This window comes from Daphnia carinata, chromosome 1 (genome assembly GCF_022539665.2).
Source record: "Daphnia carinata strain CSIRO-1 chromosome 1, CSIRO_AGI_Dcar_HiC_V3, whole genome shotgun sequence".
NCBI classification, from domain to species: domain Eukaryota; kingdom Metazoa; phylum Arthropoda; class Branchiopoda; order Diplostraca; family Daphniidae; genus Daphnia; species Daphnia carinata.
The window spans coordinates 12,570,400-12,585,358 of NC_081331.1; the positions used below are offsets into that span (position 1 = coordinate 12,570,400).

A 14,959-nucleotide genomic window follows, 5' to 3' on the forward strand; every position below is an offset into this window, starting at 1 on the left:
ATCACAACGGATACGCAAGATTCATCATCTCTTCGCAAGAAAGAAAAAACATCCTTCAAGAAAGAAGAAGAAAAAAGAAGAGCAAGAAAGAAAAAACATCCTTCAAGAAAGAAGAAGAAAAAAGAAGAGCCATGCCTACTATAACGGGGCTAAATGGCACTACACTAAAAAAAACACTACACACATACATTCACACAACACTGCCACACACCTACACGACAAAAAACACGTATACAGACGTTTCACATCGATCTGTAGTACCGTTCACTACACGTTGAAGATCGACCCAAACTGAAGGTAGAGAAGAGGTAATCGTAGCTTGTAGGCTGTTCGTAAGCCTCCCCATGGCCACTAGGTTCATGGATGCATGCAGCTTATCATCGAGCTATGTGACCCTCTTCGATACCTATTTTTGTTATTTTTGTTGATAAAGATAGACCTACCAATAGCGATTGCACATTTATCATTAACATCAATTCACTTTAACAACAAAACGTAGGTTGCAACGTCGCTTTAACAGCAGACGACAAGAATGTAATGTCAAATTTTGTTCTTACACGCGTTACAATTCAAGGGAAGGTATGTTGAAAACTCGCATTAAAAACTAATATATTATAATAAAACAGTGCTCAGTCATTTGAACATACAACATACAACTTGTTTTGTGTAGTCATTTAGAGGACAAAAGAACTTTGACAAAAAACGGCTATCAAGGTTCACTAAAATCAAAGTTCTCCCTGAAGCTTGAATTAAAGTGGTGTGTTCAATGGTCCACACTTCACAATACCCACTTCTATCTGAACTAAATGTTCCAAGTGCTTGTTGTGCAGCTTTATATCTAAGATTATAGACATTTTGCCATTTTTCTTCCTACTGACTAAATCGGTAGTATTACATGAAAAATTATGTAAAAGAAAATGTGATCTACATTTTACAATTTCAGACGGGAAAACATGCCTGCATTAGCAACTGACAACCAAATTGAGGCTGTTTCCAAAGTACTCAATGACACCAGCAGACCACTAAAAGAACGCTTCCGGGCCTTGTTTACCCTACGCAACCTTGGCGGACCCAAAGCTGTTGAAGGCATTTCATCCTGCTTCACTGACTCTTCAGCCCTATTGAAACACGAACTAGCATACTGCCTAGGACAGATGCAAGATCCTTCGGCTATTCCTGTGCTTACGTCTGTACTAAAGGATGTTCAGCAAGAACCGATGGTTCGCCATGAAGCCGGTATTGCACTAAACACATTCATTTCATATCCCTGTATAAAAATGCTGTATAAAAATGGTCTACTTCAAATAGGTGAAGCTCTTGGTGCAATCGGTAGCGCAGAATCTCTGCCCGTCTTGCAAGATCATTGTCAAGACAAGGTAATAGAAGTTGCTGAGACTTGCCAACTGGCAGTCCAACGTATAAACTGGCTGCTTGATGAGAAGAAAAAATGTGAGATCGATAGTGCATACCAGCAAAATCCGTATTGTAGCGTGGACCCAACGCCATCAACGTCAGTAAAAGAAACGGAGGAATTGAAGACTATATTACTAGACGAAACTTTGCCTTTATTTGAACGATATCGTGCCATGTTTGCCCTAAGAAACAAAGGAGATGTTGAAAGCGTAAAAGCCCTGGCCGAAGGTATTAGAAATAATAAATTTTTAAAGTTGATTACCAAATGTAAGAGTATGAAATGCAGGTTTAAAATGCAATAGTGCGTTATTTAGGCACGAAGTTGCCTATGTCCTTGGACAGATACAGAGCCCTGCCTGCATCAAGCAACTGATCGAGCGGCTCGAACTTGCTGACGAAAACGAAATGGTTAGGCATGAATGCGCTGAGGCTCTCGGATCCATTGCCCAGGACGAGTGCCGGGAAATTCTCCAGAAATATGTGGAAGACTCTGCTAGGGTGGTCAAAGAAAGTTGTGAAGTGGCGTTGGACATGTGTGAATACGAAAATAGCCCAGAATTCCAGTATGCTAATGGATTAACTAACTTAGACTGATAATCGTATAAATAACTCCGCGCGGTTAAAAATAAACTTGGTTCTGGACAATTTCATTTTAGCTTTTGTTATTTAAATAACTATATTTTTTTAGCTTTTAATGTTTCAACCAGGTGTTCACTTTCCCACGAGAAAAGCTTTAACGATAGCATTTTCGGTTTTTTGGCCTAGTGTTTTGTGCTTGGGTTTATTGTGTGGCCTAGGGTGGTTGGACCCTTTACGTTAGCCGTGAGAATGAACCATAGATGGCGTGCAAGAAGGGAAAGAAAAAAGACAAGTTAGAGTAATTTGACCCCTTCACTTACTGTTTTCGTGTGAGCTGTCAACAATATGTTTATGTAGCCTAACCCCAGTTCTTCTTTTTTTGCCCGTTGAGTTGATCTGATTAGATCTTTGTTGAAAAGCCTTGGTGGCAAAGGGTAGGTATGTACTACCCGGTAAACTGGCCCAGAGTTATCCGGCTGCCCGATCTGGGCAGCCCGGTTATTCATCAAGTCGTGTGCAATAGGGATAAAATCCTTGTTGCTGTATTGTCTTCCGACACCCTTACAATACTGTATAATAAGGTATTCATCCAACATGATTGAATTATAAATATGGAGTTTCTCCAGATTGAAAAACTTTATTCTAGCCATGTGTTCCTGTGGCCTGCCTGAAGCGAGACGACAAATCACTAAATGAACATGGAGAAAATCAGGAAGTGGAGTGGAAGCCAGATTCTTCTGCCATTGCCGTCACTGTATGTTTTGTGTTTGATATTCAGAAGATTTTTCATCAATTATGCATTTTTACACCATAGACATCTAAGGGCTACTTGTCATTCTATGATCTAAGTTTCCTGTCCGATCAGCAACACTTGTACGAGCAGAAAGATTCATCGGTTCCAGGGCTGAGAAGGGAGAGTGCTGAATTATTCATTAAAGACAGCATTCCAGCATTCAGTCTAAAGCACTGCCAAACAATACCAATTGACAGTGGTGCTACAGGGATGGTTTGTATTCGAGATGAACTGATGGTGTCAACTAAATATGGTCATATTTTGCGATATCACTGGAATGGAACCCTCAATCGGGACTATTGCCTTGACTTGAGACGGGTGCCATTTTGCGTTGATCAGCTTGCCGCCAGAGCTGTTCCCATAACAGAACCGAACACATTCGTCTCACTAATAGATTACTCCCCATTACTGGGCGGGTTCGCTGTAGTCCTAAATGATGGAAGAGGTGCATTCCTAACAGCCACTACCTTAAAGTTTGATCCTAATCAAGTCCAAGGTATTTGGGCGCCATTGGATGATGTAACGTGCACGGCTATAAATCACAGGTATTTACGTTTTTTGGTTCAAACTGCTGCTAGATTTACAGACTACAATGCTCTGAAATAAAGGTATCGCTTGGTTGCATTTGGCCGGCGCAATTCGCATGCGGATGTTTACACGATTGATGAAACAACTGGTGGACTACAACTTTCCCACACCCTGCAGCTGAGCAGCAAAGATTTCCCTGGTTCACCTGGTCCTGTTCAGCTGCTCAAGTGGAGCCCAGACGGCTGCTGTTTGGCCCTTTGCTGGGCAGAGGGAGCTGTTTCTTTATGGTCCACTTTTGGCGCGTTGTTACTTTGCACGCTTAATTGGGACTATGGTTCAGCTCAACATCATTCTTTGACCGTTCGCGCTATGGACTGGGGCATCGAAGGCTATCAACTCTGGATGATATCTTTGCCCGGCGATGTACTGACACAGATGGAATTGGTTAAATCACCGTTAACCGCTAACCCTTGCATGAGCTCCAAGGAACGGCTTTACCTTCATGGACAAGATAGAATATACATCAACATTAGTGACACCAGCCCGCACCGAACAACGTCTTCTACCGGTGGCGATTCTGGTGCATTACTTAGCAGTAAACAATGGCTGATTGTGCAGGCACCATCGGCATACATGGCCGGAAATTGGCCTTTGAGATTCGCTACATTAGACGCCAAGTGCGAAAATCTTGCAGTAGCTGGTCGAACGGGTTTCGCTTTATATTCATTTTCAACTCGTCGCTGGAAGTTATTTGGAAACGAGTCTCAAGAACGCGATTTTGTCGTAGCTGGAGGGCTTCTTTGGACAAGCACCGGAGGCCAAGCGCAAGTTGTGATGGGTTGTTACAATATTGGTGCTGACCGAGACGAAGTTCGACTCTATCCTCGCGACAATCCTCGACTTGACAATGCTTCCTGCACCATACAACAAGTGGCGGGACAAATTCTCCTGCTTAACATGATGCGGGATACATTATTGGTTTACACCTCAGACTGTCATATTAGTCTTTTTGAAACGGAGGTATCAGGAAGTGGACAGCTTCAATTATCTCGTACACAAGAAATTGACGTCAGTACGCTCGGTTTACATCCTGCATGCTTAGTGGCAGCCACATTGACTAGCTTGAGTCATGCCACGGAACCTCAACAATCACACGGATCGTCTTGTCAGCAAAACATTTTGCTCAACGTGTGCGGCCGTGTTCTCCTAATACAGCGTAACGAAGGACCGGATGAAAGTGACGAAGGTTCCGCCTACTACTCTGCACCTACCGTCTTGGCTTCGAGTGTTGAAATTCTTTGGGTTCCTAACCCCGAAGGAATGTGTCCGAGTAAGCCTCATCTGACCCAGGCGCTATGGCTCTGTTGTGGTGCTCATGGAATGCGTGTCTGGCTCCCACTCTACCCCCGTGAAGGCGATAAAGGTCATCATGCCTTCATGTCCAAGCGGATCATGTTGCCGTTCCAGCTTCATATCTATCCTCTGTCGGTTCTCTTTGAAGAAGCCATTCTGCTCGGTGTCGAAACGGACACGTTGCTTTATCCTTCCAGCGGAACGTCGGAAAATCCGTGGCTTATTCCTTTATGTGTCTTGGAACGAAATAGCCAAGTTTACCTTCACCACATCTTCCGACAGCTGGTATAAACGATTTTGTCTGTTAAATCTATTTTATGTTGTTCTAGTAATTTTGAATTTGAACAGATTCGACGCAACTTGGGATTCCATGCCTGGGAGATTGCCCGTGGCTGCACTGCTTTACCCTATTTTTCCCATTCATTGGAGCTGCTTTTGCATGAGGTGCTCGAAGAGGAAGCAACAAGCAAAGAGCCCATACCCGATGCTTTATTACCGAGCGTGCTCGAATTTATCCAAGAATTTCCCGTTTATCTAAAAACTATTGTCCAGTGTGCGCGGAAAACAGAAGTGGCTCTTTGGCCTTATCTTTTCGGTGCTGGTGTGGCCGCCAATCCTCGCCAACTTTTCCAGCGTTGTCTGGATTCGAAGCAGTTGGATTTGGCCGCTTCTTATCTCATTATTTTGCAAAATATGGAACCTGTGTCAGTCAGTCGACAGTACGCCACTGTACTCTTGGATGCTGCGCTTGAAAATTGTAGCTGGGATCTGGCTAAAGAGCTGGTCCGCTTTTTACGTGCCATCGATCCCAGCGATGCTGAATCAGCGACGCCCAGTTTTTCGTCGACCTGGAAACCTGGGTCAGCTCCTAGTCCTGCGGGATCTCTCCTACCATCAAAAATAAGCCTGGGCTCGCAGACCCCTCCAGTGAGTCCCAACCCCGAGGATTTTAATTTTTTATTGGGGTCTACTGTCCACCGTCCTGGAAGTCGGACGGCCGGAAGCATGAAATCTCCATCTTCAGAAACAAATGCCGGATTCCATCGTGAGATCACTCGCTCAATCAGCGAAACAATTCCAATCACCAAAAACTTTTCTACACCACCAGCAGGAAAAGAAGTTCCGCCCAGGAAGAAATCAGCTCCGGTTAATTCTCATCCAATTACGATCACAGGGGAACACGATCCACCAGATCCATCACTAGAAGAACTCTATATGGATTTGATTTTACAACGACATGTCCGTCGTCTACTCTCAGCCGGTCGTCTGAGGGATCTCGGCTACTTGGTTGCCCATTTTGAATGTCCATTAGTTAACTGGCTGAGTAGAGAAAGAATGAGAGCAGCCCGGGTGGATGATTTTGTTAGCGCCACACGCCGTTTACATACAGATTTTAACTGGCCTTTCCCTACAGTGAGCACTCAGACCGTTCGGAAGTTGTCCAACCGTAGTATATCGCTCGAAGAGAAGTTGCAAGCATTGGAAGTGGATGTCACCGCCACCCCTGTAATGTCATCGGCTCGATCTGATCCTCCTTATCAGCTCAGACAGAACGGTGAAGCCTTACTCGAGCCGATTAATGGTGGACTGTTGCTTCAAACAGTTGAAGCGCAATTGGAACCTCATGTTCCTTCCCGTAATTATTATTTTATTATTATTAGCTTTTCATTTTGAATTTAAAAAAAAAATTTTACACATATTTTCATAGAGGAGGAATGGAGCGTCCAAAGTGAAGGGGATCAAATGAGTCTGGCTGGCGAAGATCGTCTCAACGATCTGGATAGCTTACAAGAATCTTCATGGGGCGTGCATACGATGACGGTAGAAGTAGCGTCGGCTTCCGCTGCGATTAACGAACCACTCCAGAAAGCCAACGCCCAATCAGAGTTGCAATTAAGATACCTACTTCAACTCTTCACCGAGGCTGACTGTTTGGATTGGGCGTTGATCTTGGCAGTGACCCTTCGAGACGCTATGGCGGTTCTAAGGCTAGTCAGTATGATGAGAAGTGCTTTAAACAGTTGTCAGCCATCAAACCAAGCGGCAACGATTGAAGTTGTCACGCGACTGAGAGATGCGTTGCTAGCTTTGTCACATTGGGCAGAGACGGATTGCCAAGGCTATCGGCCTTTTATGAACGTCATATACGGGCAAGTGGGTATTTTAACTAAACTTATTCTGCCTCAAAGCAATGGCCCGTTGGCTTTACCCGCGGAACCAAGCGTTGTCTTAGAATCTGGAGCAGCAATTCAGGGGACTGGCACTAAATCGCGCCATACTTCTGTGACTTTATTGACGCCATTGGGTCGTGTCCCGGAAGAGGATATGGATATTCCCGTTTTTAAGACCAATGGTAAATTGGACCTACCACCTGAAGGTGCTTTGTTGGAGCAATCAACGAAAAAAGAGCAGCAAGTCAATCAACATCAAGGCGAACCAGTACCAGCTCAACAGGGTTCTAGCTGTGTTATTTCATAATCGCTTCTCTATTTGTGCCACTGAATAACTCGATTTGGATCTGTTTCTTTCATTCTCTTTTGTTTTTGATTTGACATTTGACTTGGATTTCCATTCCTGTCTTGTTCCAAATTGTTCTTCTTGTTATTCATCTTTCAACTTCAGAGCAGCTCGGTACAAAAGCAAGAAGAGGGAAAGAGAAAGAAGAATCAAACACTCTTCAACATTGTGCGCTATCGACAAACCGATGTTGTGAAATTTCAGTTTTCTTAACGAGACATTCTGATGATAACGGGTCGGCCATAGAGTACGGGCAAAATTTGTATAGAAAAGAATAACTTCGTGTTGTGCCTTAATATTACGAAATACAAAGGAGGAATTCGTGTCCTATTATTATACCAGCAGTCGCTAATGATTTTGAGGTGATAGCAGTTTTTTTTTTTGTTAGGACCAAACTACGGAAACATGAATGGCGCATTTCCGTTGCTTTTAAGCGTTTCCTTGCTTAGATGAAAAATTTGTTATCGTATGCTTTTACAGTTGCCAGCCCGAAAAATCTAACGTCTGATATGAGGACTGGCTTCGAATTGTAAGACCGCGAAATTTGATGGTTTGGGCTCGCTCCGCCCTATCTTTTGAAAAGTGGGGCACCTAGCGGTATTTTTTCGTGTCTCTGTAATCGTCTGTTAACAATACAAAGCAAGAGCTAGTGTGTGCTCCAATATTGCCCAATTCAGTTAGATCTCATTATTGTGTACTGCAAATCCTTAAAAAGAATCATTTGTACATAATATCGAGTCGGTTCTCTGAGAATGTCGCATCAAACTGGAATCAGAGGTACATTTGTGATAAAAACGTTCGGGTCGAGTGATTTTCAACTTGAGTTCCTCATTCAGGAAACAACGAGCTTATTTCATTTTTCGGCAAGTGCAGGGATGGACAAATTCGAGTCTTCAGAGTTTCAATCATAAATGGTAATTGGGTTGTGTTAGGAATGTGTATACTTTTGGCTGATAAAATAATACTGATTATCAACATTGGAATTTGATCAATAAGTATTTGACGTTCACCCATGATAGCTTATCATTTAAGCCATTGTTTATAAGCAAATATTGAACTTTAATTATGCTTTACAGAGGAATTAAGCCTAAATGAATTTGCAAAAAAGCAGTCAAACTGGGAAGAAGATTTTGACAACTTAATTCCTTTCCTACTGGAAGAAAATCAACCGGCCTACCTCCTCTTCAGGTAATCCCAACAGGTTCCTTGTGAATTTTTTTGTTACTGAAGTTTACATATTATGCAGGTTTGATTCTCAAAACTCCTTGGGCTATGAGTGGCTCTTTATTACTTGGATACCTGAGCATGCCCCAGTAAGAGAAAAAATGATCTATGCATCAACTAAGGCCACTCTAAAAACCCAGTTTGGTACTGGGCAAATTAAAGAAGACATCCTTGGAACAGTTCCAGTCAGTATTAATTTAAATTGTGAATATCTTTTCATAACAAAGTAAAACTTAAACTAGTTTTTCTGTCTCCATACATCTGTTTAATAGGAGGATTTGACTCTTAAGGGCTATCTTAAGCAAAAAAGAAATGCAGCAGCCCCAGCCCCTTTGACTATGGCAGAAGAAGAACTGGCGTTGGTTAAAAAAACCGAAACAAATGCACATATAGGTTACGATTCAAAACATCAAACACTCAGCGGCGTTGCTTTCCCTATCGCTGAAGCTGGGCTAAAGGCCATGATTGATTTCAAGCACAAAAGCTATTCTTACGTCCAGCTAAGCATTGGTCAATGATATTTCGTATCAGCTTAGACGACTACGATACTGAACTTTTTTTCCCTTAAAAGATATGGCCAAGGAAATCGTCAATCTTGAAAACGCAGAAGAGGTTAACGTCCACGTCTTGGGTAGTCGGGTACCAGATGATCATGGAAGATATCATCTCTTTCGTTTCCCGCATTCACACGAAGGCGATTTCCTTGAGAGCATAGGTTTGAAAGCTGCTGCATAGAGAATAAGACACCATACCACATATTTAATGATTTTTTTTTTTATTTCTTTCGGTTTTACTAGTCTTTATCTATTCTATGCCTGGCTACGCATGCTCGATTCGCGAGCGCATGCTTTACTCGAGTTGTAAAGGACCTATCACTGACTTGATTGAAAACAAACTGCTAATTCAAATTGACAAAAAGGTAAGCTGCGTGCATTAAATAATGTTTCACTTAATGTGCGTCGTTTAAAATTAGTGAATTGAAATTTTATTAAATTCCCTAGATCGAAGTTGAGAAAGGAGAGGAATTGACAGAAGAGTTTGTGATGGATGAGTTGCACCCAAAAAAGAACCTTCACCAACCTAAATTTGAAAAACCTAAAGGTCCTCCTGGGAGAGGCGCACGTCGCTTAACCAATCAAAAACCACAAGAGCATGTCTGATTTGTCACAACTAAAAACGCAAATACCCAGTTTTTTAAACATGCAGTTGAAAATGAAATGTCAGAAGCAAAGAGCATTGTTTTATGGTAAGTGCCTAGCTTATAGACTGTTTTCCTATCCAGTGGTATTTAATGGCAAGCGCAATTATAAGCTGTTTGTGTGATTTTGTGTGGAACAAATAATGAAACAAATTCGATTCGTCTTCTTTATCGGTTCATACCACGCAAAACGCTGCATTATTACATTATCAGGTAATATTGCGAACTCGGACAACAAAAATCGTAATGTGCAGTGAATCCTCACAATCTTACGTTTCTTACGCTACCTTACGCTAAGGAAAACGCGACCAAAGTTCATTTTTTTATTCTTCAGAGTTCGCTTACGAGGCATGAAGGATTGCGTGTTTTCTGAAACTGATTCATGAGATGGACCAGGAATATTGGGTTTTTGCTTTTCGGATTGCCATACATATCCACTTATCTATGGCAACCTGTTTATCCCAAAAAACAAACAAACAAAATCAGCCCTTTTTTTCAGATCGCCAATCAAGACGTCAACAAGACTAAATATCAATGACTAATTATATTTATGTGACCATCCAATCTTTGTAAGCTCTATTCAGCTAGACGATGTTACCAATTTTATTGGTAATGCGTTTTGTCCATTCAAATCTTTGTTGCTGTCCTCATTTTCACGATTTTCCTTATTAGTAGTAGTTTGCAAATTTGCTTTCATGGCCAATTCTAAATCATGTGCAATTCCCAGTTTCCCAAGCGCTTCTTTTCTTTGAGGACTCTCAGCCGTTACTTCCCTATTCAAGTGACATTTTGGTTAAACTTCAAGCAAAAATTCTTTCTGAATAACTTCGTACCTATTGGCGGCTTCTTTCCATCCTTTCTTCCAGTAGCGTAAATCCTCAGCTGTAGTGCCACTAAGCTTCATGATTCCAACTGTTAGGACACCTGCTACTGTGCCCATGGCTGCTCCTGCAAAACCACCCGAGATCATTGCTTTTGGTCCCATCGGTAGCTTGTACATAGCTCCTGCAGAAAAAATTTATTCAAGATTACAATAGTTCTTTAGGAAGGTAACATTTACCTGCCAGTAATCCACCAGCTGAGTATTCAAACACACTTGATTTGTTCCTGTAGGTCGACACTGCTGTGGTAAAAAATCTATTGGTTTTGCCAACATTGTTAATCATTGTGCTTCAGAATTTTTTGGTTGTGGTTTGCCGAATTGTTGCATATACTCACGTGAAGGCCCCTGTGAAAAGAGCCAGTCTCCATCCCACTCTCCAGCCTCCTTGAGCCATAGACTTGGTTACACTGAACTGTAATTTGCTCTGTTATGGTAAATCCTAATTAGATATACCTACATTGTTTTGTTTGAATTCAATGCTTACATTACTTTGGCTTCAAAATGATTTTCAAATGTGGATGCTTTGTTCCTGTTTATGAAGTCATCATACTCAATCTTAGATGCAGGGATGCCTCCAAGGAACATTCCTGCAATTAGACCTGCAGCTCCAGCAGAGAGAACATTGTCCAGTTCAGGGCTGATGCTGTTAAACTCACTATTGCATGAATTGAGTTAACCAATAAGAACTAATGAAAGTGTTGAAATGGAAATACTCAGTTTCGAATATAGATTTCAGTCGATCCCAGCCGGTTTCATTTCGAATATTCATATTTGCCCTCTCTGCTAGCTTCTGTGCAGTTGGAGAAGTTGGGTCAATAACATCGTTGTTCGATATTATTTCCACGCCAAAAATGGTAAGTCCTAATCGCACAGGTACTATTCGCTTCCACATTTTTTTAACTTATACCGGTAGCGTATGTTTTGCTGGAAATTTACTAGCAGACAACAATTGCAAGATATCATTGTGTTAGGCAACCTCTTCTTCTGTCATTCAACGTATGTTGCAGTGAGCTAGCTGGCATGAACTCTTGTGGGCAAGTTCCCAAAAGGAATCTAGGGTTTACGACTTTTGGTTGCAAATTCCCGACACTTAGACTTCTAGTATAATTTAATGTCATGACTTTGGTAATACTGCGTAATAGTGCGAACACCGAGAGAGTTGAATACTTTGCTATAGCACCCCTGCGCTACATCCTGCTAGCGCATCAACATTTGTTATAGTTTTTCCCCTTTTCCCCCAAATTTATGATCTCATGAAAAATAGAAAATCAATTTTCGTAATTCTTTTTTATTTAAAATCTTAAGCGCATCTGTTCGTTGCTAAATTGAATAATAATAAGGAATGTCAGTAGCAATGAACGGCTATTGCATCGCATGGATGTATCGGTATAAGATTATGAGTCAGATAACCGTTGATCAACATTTTATTGGTAAGTTACAAAGCTTAAAAAAAATCTTCACCAAAACAACCTTTACCAAACTTGCAAACTCACTGGATCGGCAACAGTGTTTTTCGCTAAACAAGTATTAAGCAGACGCCACTACAAATGTTTTCAAGTTTTTCCAATATGGAAATCCTGAGAGCAAGCATACTAAAAACTTATTCTGCAATTGACGTCCATCGTGTTAAATGGAATGAAATACTTAAAAGTTTTGAATCATCACTTCAGGCTTTGGCAGGATTGGTTGATCAGTTAGAATGTGTTCTAAGAACAGAACCTTGTGAGCTATCCAGAAACTTTCCTGATCTACAAGGTAAACTGGAACAGATCATCCGAGCCTTGGTGGAAGAGGAGATGACTACAATGACCATTTTACTGTATGAAATACATAAATAAGTTTTTGCTAGAAATAATACTTTATAATTACAGTCAGAGAGGAGCTTAATCAATTGAACCAAAAAATAAAAAGCATCTGTGAAGTTACTTATAAAGTTTATGTGGATTACTGTGATACGACACAATCTATCCCAGCAGTCTATCAAGGAACATCACTTTATCCACCAATTAGTCAAATGATTGAGTGGATAGATGATATCAACTTGTGCTATGTCAATAAGTATCAGCTTTGTAGATGATTTACACTTCATGGCACCATTTGATATAATCTTTGTTTGTTCACAGGCTGACCAACGCAAAATATTTACTTGAAGTTTTCGATTGTTCACCACAAGCTGTAATAAATTTACAAAGTATTTTGAATTTCAAGAATAATTTTTCAACAGTTGATGCCATAATGGCTAAAATGTCTATTTTTCTTCTTGAAAACTAAAATAATTTTCATACAATTGTATTTCAACAAATACATTCTGGTACTCAAACAAGACCTGTCGATCTTTTACATCACTAACTTGGTTGCAGTATTTGAATTTTTTATTAATATTTAGGTTCATGTCTTTTTTTTTTGTTGGTGATATCTTTTTAGGGATGGATTTTTGTCACGACTATTAAATAACCAAATATAATACCTACGGTGTTCACCAAGTTCCCGGTAGCCCAAAGGTTTTTGGAATAAATACATTGTGCAATGCCGTTAGCTGCGCAAGGGTACTAGAAGTCGATGCAGTGGGTTTTAGATTGTGAAAATTGTGGTTGTCAAGGAAAGACTGTTTGGCGTTCACGCAAAAGGATAATGCGTTAGAAAAATTTTTTGATTAAAAAAGGGCAGCATGTTGGTAGTTTACTCTGGTTAAGCGGAAAAAATATAATATAGAAAACTAAGAGTACGTTTAAAGGTTTTCGCCAATTTTATGGCAATCCGTTTTACACAAAAAAAAAAAAAATTTCGCCAAAAAAAAAAAGAAAAATCACACTTTTTTCTTTTTTTCCGACACGTAGCCATCTACCGCTCAGACTCGTTATTACTGGCGTAGGCAATTTCAGTCCATTGGATGCCATTCGCAGTTAGTTCAGGAACGTGGATGGAACGCGTGGCTGGAGGAACAATTGAAAAATGGATAAGATAATACAACAAAAGGATGGTAAGTATAAACATTATTATATTGGTTTTCAATTATTAACTATTGTTTATTAGATCAAATTATGAAGCTGCAGGCCCAATTATTGGAACAACACAAAATATTAGATAACAGCAAAGCTAAGGATGGAAAAGCCTAATACGTAATGATTCTATTTATTTGCTTTTATTCATTTGTGTTTTGTAGCTCAAATTTTGAGTCTACAAGCTCAGCTAGGGGAAAAGAACAAATTGGAACGGAACAGTTTCCAAACAGTGAAAGAGGTTTTTCCAAACTCATCCCTAACTGAACATGAGGATGAATTGGCATTAGGTGAACACAGTCAGGTACCTAAACTTTTCAAATAAGAATTCAAAATAAGTATAGAATTTTAAAAAACAATTATTTATTGTTTAGTTATTCAGTCTACCACCTGACAGTGTTTTAAAGTTAAATTCTGTTAGTGCTGCACTAAAAGAATTGTTAGTAATAAGTCCATGCAGCGAAGGAATTGAACAATTGTGGGACTGTATTTGGGCCGAAAATGGGTGTGGTATGGAAACTGAGATATGGCATGAGTTCAACATAAAACATGAATTAGGTACTTTTCGGTTTTTTGTCTATTGAAAAAAGTATTTTTAATGCAATTATTTTGCATTCACAGAATTTTAGTGGGGGATCAAGTCAAGTCTGGAAGTGTTACAGGATGGAAGAGTGAGCCTACAGTTGAAAAACACTGAAAGTGCATTACCATTAAGGTATGAGGTAAAGTAATAGAGTATGCAAATTGTCTAATGAGAAGTACCATCTTGTGTGAATGAATCCTGTGTAACAGCAATCCTTTATAGTTCTGTCACAGCTAGAGCCTCAAATAATTCTGCTGCTCTGGCTAAAGAACAACTTGTCCTTTACGTTCAGAGTGTTGGTGAAGCTGGGTACTTAAATGGCCCTAAAGATGTTTCATTTCGTTGGCATTGCAGCGATGAACATCATACATGGACTGTTTAGGTATGAAAGGAATTTTCTTGAAAATTTTTTGAATTTATGACAAAGCATTTCTCCTGCTTTTTGCCAACCATGTCTAATCTAAAAAAAAAAATTATCCAATAGGAAAGGATTTTCAGCATACTGGGAACACAACTATCAACAATGCAACATTCTAGGGGTGCTATTTTATCATTCAAGAGCCTTGTACAATGATTTTCATCTGCAATTTGTATGGCCTTTCCCAAGCTTCTGCCAGAAGTTGAATCTATAAGTCATGTAAGTCACATGAGCAACAATTGATATGTTTAATGGTGTTGTTTTTCTTTTCTCAATATAGGTTAATAGTAAAATTGGATCTGAAAAGATTCTTGGTTGGGGCAAGACACTGAATAAATTGTATTGATTGGATGGATGACATGACATTGCTATACTTAATTCGGATTCCCCAGACGGTATTTGATATTAAAAAAATTGAAGTGCATATCTGGGCTCCCTTCTTTTCTGAAGCCCCGTTTCCCCTTGACTCAT

At 40.3% G+C, this 14,959-nt stretch overlaps 5 protein-coding genes across 6 annotated transcripts; 4 read left to right on the forward strand and 1 right to left on the reverse strand.

Annotated features, from left to right (window-relative positions):
* Positions 1 to 463: 463 nt before the first annotated feature.
* Positions 464 to 2,058, forward strand: LOC130690965 (deoxyhypusine hydroxylase-like). 2 transcript variants are annotated; one of them, XM_057513848.1, is made up of 4 exons: positions 464 to 579; positions 944 to 1,236; positions 1,309 to 1,641; positions 1,700 to 2,058. In XM_057513848.1, exons 2-4 carry the CDS (start codon positions 954 to 956, stop codon positions 2,005 to 2,007), a joined length of 924 nt encoding a protein of 307 aa, XP_057369831.1. In that variant the 5' UTR covers positions 464 to 579; positions 944 to 953; the 3' UTR covers positions 2,008 to 2,058. The 2 variants fall into 2 exon arrangements, with proteins under 2 accessions (XP_057369831.1, XP_057369832.1); XM_057513849.2 differs by lacking the exon at positions 464 to 579 and adding an exon at positions 737 to 885.
* Positions 2,059 to 2,426: 368 nt separating this feature from the next.
* LOC130690953 (guanine nucleotide exchange factor subunit Rich-like) lies at positions 2,427 to 7,961 on the forward strand. Its single transcript, XM_057513831.2, has 6 exons — positions 2,427 to 2,573; positions 2,639 to 2,746; positions 2,807 to 3,330; positions 3,394 to 4,951; positions 5,015 to 6,302; positions 6,375 to 7,961. Exons 1-6 carry the CDS (start codon positions 2,433 to 2,435, stop codon positions 7,142 to 7,144), a joined length of 4,389 nt encoding a protein of 1,462 aa, XP_057369814.1. The 5' UTR covers positions 2,427 to 2,432; the 3' UTR covers positions 7,145 to 7,961.
* Positions 7,810 to 9,763, forward strand: LOC130690964 (twinfilin-like). Its single transcript, XM_057513847.2, has 8 exons — positions 7,810 to 7,960; positions 8,020 to 8,097; positions 8,260 to 8,371; positions 8,430 to 8,592; positions 8,680 to 8,917; positions 8,979 to 9,122; positions 9,205 to 9,326; positions 9,409 to 9,763. Exons 1-8 carry the CDS (start codon positions 7,936 to 7,938, stop codon positions 9,565 to 9,567), a joined length of 1,041 nt encoding a protein of 346 aa, XP_057369830.1. The 5' UTR covers positions 7,810 to 7,935; the 3' UTR covers positions 9,568 to 9,763.
* Positions 9,764 to 10,134: 371 nt separating this feature from the next.
* On the reverse strand, positions 10,135 to 11,424 carry LOC130690966 (RPII140-upstream gene protein-like). Its single transcript, XM_057513850.2, has 6 exons — positions 11,202 to 11,424; positions 10,978 to 11,143; positions 10,824 to 10,912; positions 10,666 to 10,742; positions 10,439 to 10,610; positions 10,135 to 10,378 (listed from the first exon to the last, which is right to left on the reverse strand). The coding sequence occupies exons 1-6, from the start codon at positions 11,378 to 11,380 to the stop codon at positions 10,186 to 10,188; spliced, it is 876 nt and encodes a 291-aa protein (XP_057369833.1). The 5' UTR covers positions 11,381 to 11,424; the 3' UTR covers positions 10,135 to 10,185.
* Positions 11,425 to 12,023: 599 nt separating this feature from the next.
* LOC130690967 (uncharacterized) lies at positions 12,024 to 12,775 on the forward strand. Its single transcript, XM_057513851.2, has 3 exons — positions 12,024 to 12,307; positions 12,364 to 12,546; positions 12,612 to 12,775. Exons 1-3 carry the CDS (start codon positions 12,036 to 12,038, stop codon positions 12,757 to 12,759), a joined length of 603 nt encoding a protein of 200 aa, XP_057369834.2. The 5' UTR covers positions 12,024 to 12,035; the 3' UTR covers positions 12,760 to 12,775.
* Positions 12,776 to 14,959: the final 2,184 nt, after the last annotated feature.